This window comes from Hypanus sabinus, chromosome 1 (assembly GCF_030144855.1).
Source record: "Hypanus sabinus isolate sHypSab1 chromosome 1, sHypSab1.hap1, whole genome shotgun sequence".
Taxonomy (NCBI): Eukaryota; Metazoa; Chordata; class Chondrichthyes; order Myliobatiformes; family Dasyatidae; genus Hypanus; species Hypanus sabinus.
This window is the reverse complement of record NC_082706.1, coordinates 104,231,837-104,238,286: the sequence shown is the minus strand read 5'-3', so window position 1 is coordinate 104,238,286 and position 6,450 is coordinate 104,231,837. Positions and strand designations below refer to the sequence as shown.

Below are 6,450 nucleotides of genomic sequence, written 5' to 3'. Positions count from 1 at the left end.
CTCAAAAGCCACTGGTGCAACACAGTAGTTTTGTGCTGTTGAAATCAATCCCATGGCCATTGCGAATGCAATATTCTGCTACTGCTGATTTCTCTGGGTAACCCAAATGGATACACCTCCTGTGCTCCTTGATGTGGGTTTCCACCATGCATCCCATCTGGCTGTTCCTACAGAATGGTTAAAAGAGCTAATGGAAAAACCAGGAACCCATCACTGACACCTGTCTTCCCTATATTTCCAGTGTTTCTGGAAGGATTACCATTGACTAATATCATCCACAAACTCGTAAGGAAGCTCAAATCATAGCCGATGCGGTCAAAGGTGACCTGGGACTCAGGACAGCTGGCGATTACAGGATTTCCTGTGAATGTGGAGCAGTGTATATCGGCCAGAGGAGGTGTAATTGTTTGGTTTACCAGAGAAATCGGCGGTAGCTGAACATTGTATTCGCAATGGCCATAGGATCAACTTTGACGGAACAAAACTACAGCACCATGCCAAAGGCTTTTGGGACTGCCCCATGAAGGAAGCCATTGAAATAAAACTAGACAAAATGAATTTTAACAAAGATTAAGGTATTGCTCTAAGTAAGAACTAGAATTCATTTATAAACAAGGTGAGACAGTTGAAACCTGATTGGATGAGGACTAACTAATCAGGAGGGATGGACGATGGGGGTATAAATACCACTGGACTAGATATGCCCAGGCATCATCCCTGATGGCAGAGTTTTTCATCGAAATGTCAGTTAAAATCGATATCTGTAGCTGGCTGGAAGCCCGAGAAGAGTTTGCTCGACATAAAAATTAATTGAATGGAAAACAAAGGAGTCCAAAATGCAAGTCTGACTTCATGCTTACATGAAGCAAGGTGTACATGTAGATCATGATAGCGTGTGCAATTCATTATTTTTACATATAACCCATAATTAATTATTTCAAAAACAAAGAACGCTTCATTAAACAAAATATTTAGCATATTGCTCAAATATTACTGAAATATTAAATAGACAACAGATGGGGTATTTGATTATGTTGGCTATTTTCCCATGGCATTGTAATGTGTAGATATGGAGAAGAGGCTCATTTTTTTGATAGTCTGGTCTGTGGTCACATCTCTCTGCTGCAATTTCTATAGATTGACACCTCTGGTACTGCAAAAGCATTGTAGATTGGTTTATGGATATAATACATCAACATACCAATCAGTAGCAGGATTAGGCCTCTCAGTTTTGTTGACTAATAAAATCTGATTGTAATCACAATTCCATATTCCAACCTCTCCCTGATAAAAGCTCAGCCCTTACTTATCAAGAATCCATCCACCTCCACATTAAGGATATTTAAAGCTGCTTCTTCCACTGCTCTCAGAGACATTGAACTGAGATTCTTCCTAATTTGTTCTCTCAGTTGGAAGTGAAAAGAAAAAGTGTAACACTGCCCCATCTTAAGTCAGCTCTTTGCTGTTCATTGGGCTTGCTGTTCACAGTTTGTTTCCTACATTCTAATGGAGGCTGGACTTCGACTGTTGTGAGAGGAACTTTACAAAGGCAAATTTGTCTCTTCCTTTTGTTTTGAAAGATCCACTCTGCTCTGAATTGTGTAACAAACCTTAGCCCTTCTACAGATAGCTGCTTTAGGAACAAAATTTTATCGTGTCAGGAGTCTTAGAGCACATAGTGTGGTATCTAAAGCCTTGATCAGACAACTTAAGGCCATGTTAAATCTTTGGGAGTTCTGTATGGAAAAGGCAAAGGGGTTTGGCCCCACATTATTGCATCAACCTTGCTGCAGGCAATAATAGGCACCATGTTTCCACGAGGTAATTCAATCAAAAGCTTTTAGATGGCATCATCAACCTTTAAGAGCAAAGTTTGATTGGTTTATGAGGTTCCTCTGACTTGAGAAACTGAATCAAGGCTTAAAATGAGATATTCTTTATAACATGTCATCAATTTCTCAAAAATTTCCATAACAGGACATGTTTTGAGTACTGAAAAAATGGAAGGGCATGAAGGGGGTTTACGATGATAGTGGCTACCTATGCAATTAAAACCTCTTACTTGTTCCTCCCTTGGGTTACAATGTTGATATTTCAGTTTACATACAGGCATTTCTATTTCTACTCCAATAAATGTCTAATAATGTTGTTTTTGTGCAGTTTTACTCACATGGAAAGCTGATGGCTACAGTGAAGTGAGGAGTGCGAGTGAAAAGATAGATGGTGCAGTAGTATTTTTTAGGATGGCTACATAGAAGAGCACTGCAGAAGGTGGGCAGGTGTGGAGAGGACAGGGTGACATGAAGGCAGGGACAAATGCATTGAGCTTCAAGTGCTGTCTGAAAGGTACGTAAAACAAACAAAAACACAAAGGCTGGGGAATTCAAGCAGCATCTGTGCAGGCAAAGGGGGAAAACAGAATAGGCTTATTATCACTGACTTATGTGTAGTGATGTTTTTGGTCAAGTACCTTCATCAGTTTGGTTTTAGCTCCAGATTTCAGAATCTGCAGTCTCCTATATCTTCAGACTTGGGGTTACACAGATACAGAGAGTTGTCAGGTGAGTGGAGAGGTGCAAGCACTGAAAGAAGGCAGGTGTGAAGGACAGTGTGAAGGATGCGAGGAGGGGTACAGGGACAGACGATAAACCCCTGCTTTACCTGGAGATTAGACAGATGAAGTAAGGATACAGGTGCAGAAGTTGGGCAGGGTGTGTGAAGTGGACCTATGAGGCAGGGTAGAGATGCAGAAGGTGGACAGATGTGTGAAGTGGACCTATGAGGCAGGGTAGAGATGCAGAAGGTGGACAGATGTGTGAAATGGACTTATGAGGCAGGGTAGAGATGCAGAAGTTGGGCAGGGTGTGTGAAATGGACTTATGAGGCAGGGTAGAGATGCAGAAGTTGGGCAGGGTGTGTGAAATGGACTTATGAGGCAGGGTAGAGATGCAGAAGTTGGGCAGGGTGTGTGAAATGGACTTATGAGGCAGGGTAGAGATGCAGAAGTTGGGCAGGGTGTGTGAAGTGGACCTATGAGGCAGGGTAGAGATGCAGAAGGTGAACAGGTGTAGAGAGCGAACAGGACACGTCGTGGATAAAGGTGCGGCGGCAGGACCAGTACGCGACCGGTGACGTAGGGACGCCGTGCGTGCGTGGTCGCTGTGTTGCCTCAGTGATTAACATAGCGGTGGTAACTTGCCAATCAGATGCGAGGCCCGTCCCTGAATCGTCCGCTCGCTGGGAAATTAAAGGGCTCCTATTTGACGAAGAAGGTGAAAGGGCGGGACGACTTGCGTGAGGGCGTCGGGTCACGTGATGCAGCGTACAACATGGCGTCGGTCGCGGACATGTTCGATGTGACCTGGGAGGGTGAGTTGTTCCCGGGTTGGTGAAGCGGGTTTGGGGTTCTGGTTGTTTACTTATCGGCTTGTTGCTGAGCCTTGGTTGGCAGGGCAATGTGGAGTGAGGTGCTCAGAGCTGAGTGGGGGTGATTGTGCTTGCAAGGTGATCGAAGAGTCGGGGCAGGGTCATGGGGTGACTGAGGACGTTTAGAAATGGGACGGGTCTGTTTGGTTGTGGGGCACAGGGTGAGTGGGGGGCTGTTTGGGGGTGTCTTACGAGGAGAGTGAGTCCTGTTTGGGGTGGACACGGGGAGAGTTGCTTGAGGTTGGGAAATGGGGTGAGTTACGTGGGGTGAGTGTGTTACCGTCGCAGTGGAGGGGGTCTCTAGTGGAACTCTCTTTATGCAGGGGTGCTTCCCCTGTACATTGGGGATTTGGGGTGGAAGGTGTTGCATTGGACAGAACCGTACAACAGGTTTTGAGCAGGTTCACTGACGCCCTGTCTACCTGTCCATTCTGTGGACGGGAGGAGTCAGGATACCAAGCTTACACGGAATTTGAGAGGTTGTCGCCCCTGTTTGAGTTTCTGAAGGGGCTGCTCCTGTGTTCTGGCTACATTTTAGTCCCGTGCAACTCATATATGAGCACCTAGTTTGGAAGGGGGGCAGTTTGTGAGGAGGGTCTCCTGGTGAGCATGCTCTTGGCCTGGCTAAGTTGGTAAATCATGGGTCTAGGTGGTGGAAAATGCAGGGTGCTGCCTGGGCCGACAACCTGCCCCTTTTCTGAGGATACGTTCATGCCAGCTAACCTTGGAGAGGGAGCATGCAGTTGTAATGAGTACATGGGGGACTTTTGGGAGTGGTGCCCCCCCCCCCCTGAGGGTGGTAGTAGCCATATTTTAATCTGAGTGCACTCACTGTCTTGTAAATACTGAATGTCTGTACCTTTGTAATTGTGATGTGAATAAACTTTTATAGTTTTGTAAAAAAAAAGTGAGGGGGAGCCTGCCTTTTGGTGGGTCATTCAGAGCGAGTGGGAAAGGCCTGCATTTTGGAGGATCATGCGGGGTGAGTTGGGGAGACTGCTTGGCAGTGGGTCACGTGGCAGGCCTGTTTGGCAGTGGGTCACATGGCGGGAATGAATATGGTTTTTGGGGTTGGATACGTGCCAAGAGTGGGGTTTCTGGGATGTGAGCCGTGTGGGGAGAATGGTGGGGTAGGGTTGGGAAAGAGCATGTGGAGTAAAAAGTGGGTTTTGGGGGACTGTGTGGATCTCATTGGGTTTGGTGAAAAGGATTGCAAAGCCATGAGGCGAGTGAGGGCTGGAGCTGGAACTTGATGAGTGAGGAGTGATGCCCAGGGTGAATTGGTGACAGTGGTCACAAGGGTGTGGACAGAATGGGGATGAGAACTTGGAGCTCAGAGCAGTAAGGCTTGTGGATTCTTTGGAGAAAGGCTCTGGAGTGGGTAAACAAGTTTGACACAAAGATTTTGGTGTCAAAATATTTATGACAGTTGAGAAGGTAGTTCAGAATCAGTGGTGGCATAAGTGGGAGTTGACAGTAGTGGAAGAAAGATCCTCATGTTTGAAGCCTGAGGTCAAGCCTCACAGAATGAGCTTATAAGGGAATCTCAGTATGAGTTTATAAGGGGGTCACAGGTTGAAGCTTGTGTACCACTTGCTCAAATCTGTTTTGACACTTGTGCTCAGACTTCATAAAGATGGCCCATTCTTGCCCATTCACTTCCTTTTCCTTCCCTGTGCATGCTTCAATGGATTAATTTGGTGTTTCTGACAATTTGGCAACTTTAAAGTTTGCTTAGTTGAAACAAATGTCTATTAAATACTTTGGGGCAATGTCAGGTGTGTTTGCTTAGTAACCTGGCGAACACAAACGGATTGTATCAATGGGAAGAAGTACAGTCGGTATTTCGAGCAGAAACCCTTCATCAGAACCTGGTGCGTTCCACCAGCATCTGCAGATTTCCTTGTGTTTGCCTAGATTGTATCAATGGTTATTTGTAAGATCTTGCTGTGTTACAGTTGGCTGCAGAGTATCTTTCATTGTGCACCAATGATTACAGTACAGTGCACAAGTTCCTTGGCCATAATGCTTTTGGATGCCCTTGGGCATACTGAATCTTGTTCCAACTCCAGAAGGAAAATGTATGCACACCTGTTTTATTAAAGTGTATCAAAATATTTAGTTACATTGTTACTTCATCACTGGAAGTTATTGAAGAGTAGCTGATGCTTTTAAAGGTGTTCAGTTTACTTTGCAATGCTTGTAAAGGTTGATCGTAACCGTGGACTGTCACATTTCTGATGGACAATTGATGGAGCAAGTTAATAGCTCGAAAGCATTATACAGATTTAAAAATCCATCTGTATGGCAGCTTTTATGGTATCCTGCAGTAGCTAATGCTACTACATCAGGGCTTCAGTGACCTGGATTTAGCCCTTTGGTGCAGTCTGTTTGTAGTTTGCGTGTCTTCACAATGTGCTGTTTTTCTCTCACATCCCAGAAATTTGTTGGTAGATTAATGGTAAAAAAAAAAGAAAATCCAAGGAGAATTGATGGGCATCTGTGAAGAGGATGTGTTGTAGGTGTGCATTGGAAATGAGACTTTCTACCAAACCTCCCTCCCCTGCCACCTTCCAAAGGGGATTGATTTTTGTTTAAAGTAAATGTATTGTCTATGTACCTACCATAAATTCCGGACTATAAGCCGCTACTTTTTTCCCACGCTTTGAACACTGCGGCCTATACTACAGTGCGGCTAATGCATGTTTTTTTTTCATGCCGCCAAAAACATTTTGCCTCGTAACAGTAGACCAATAAAATTGATGAGTAGTTCACAGAGGTCCAATGAAATTGTACGATAAATCAAGCGCACTTTCACAATTAAATTATTGTAAATCAGTCATTTGTACTCACCCTCATCAACATGGAAAACACTCGAAGAAAAGCATATGATGCAGCTTTTAAGTTAAAGGCGATCAATCTAGCGGTTGAAGAAGGAAATCGAGCTGCTGCACATAATCGTGGCATAAATGAATCGATGGTGAGACGGTGGAGACGCCAGTGTGAAGAACTGAGTCAATGCAA

The 6,450-nt window shown here is 44.7% G+C and overlaps 1 protein-coding gene across 4 annotated transcripts in view; it reads left to right on the top strand.

Annotated features, from left to right (window-relative positions):
* The first annotated feature begins 3,277 nt into the window (after window positions 1-3,277).
* emc2 (ER membrane protein complex subunit 2) overlaps window positions 3,278-6,450 on the top strand; it is a 123,263-nt gene continuing 120,090 nt past the window's right edge. For all 4 annotated transcript variants that reach the window (XM_059973343.1, XM_059973336.1, XM_059973359.1 and 1 more), the window contains exon 1: window positions 3,278-3,369. In XM_059973343.1, coding sequence (XP_059829326.1) covers window positions 3,330-3,369 — 40 coding nt within the window. In that variant the 5' untranslated portion in view covers window positions 3,278-3,329. The remainder of the gene's footprint in view (window positions 3,370-6,450) is intronic.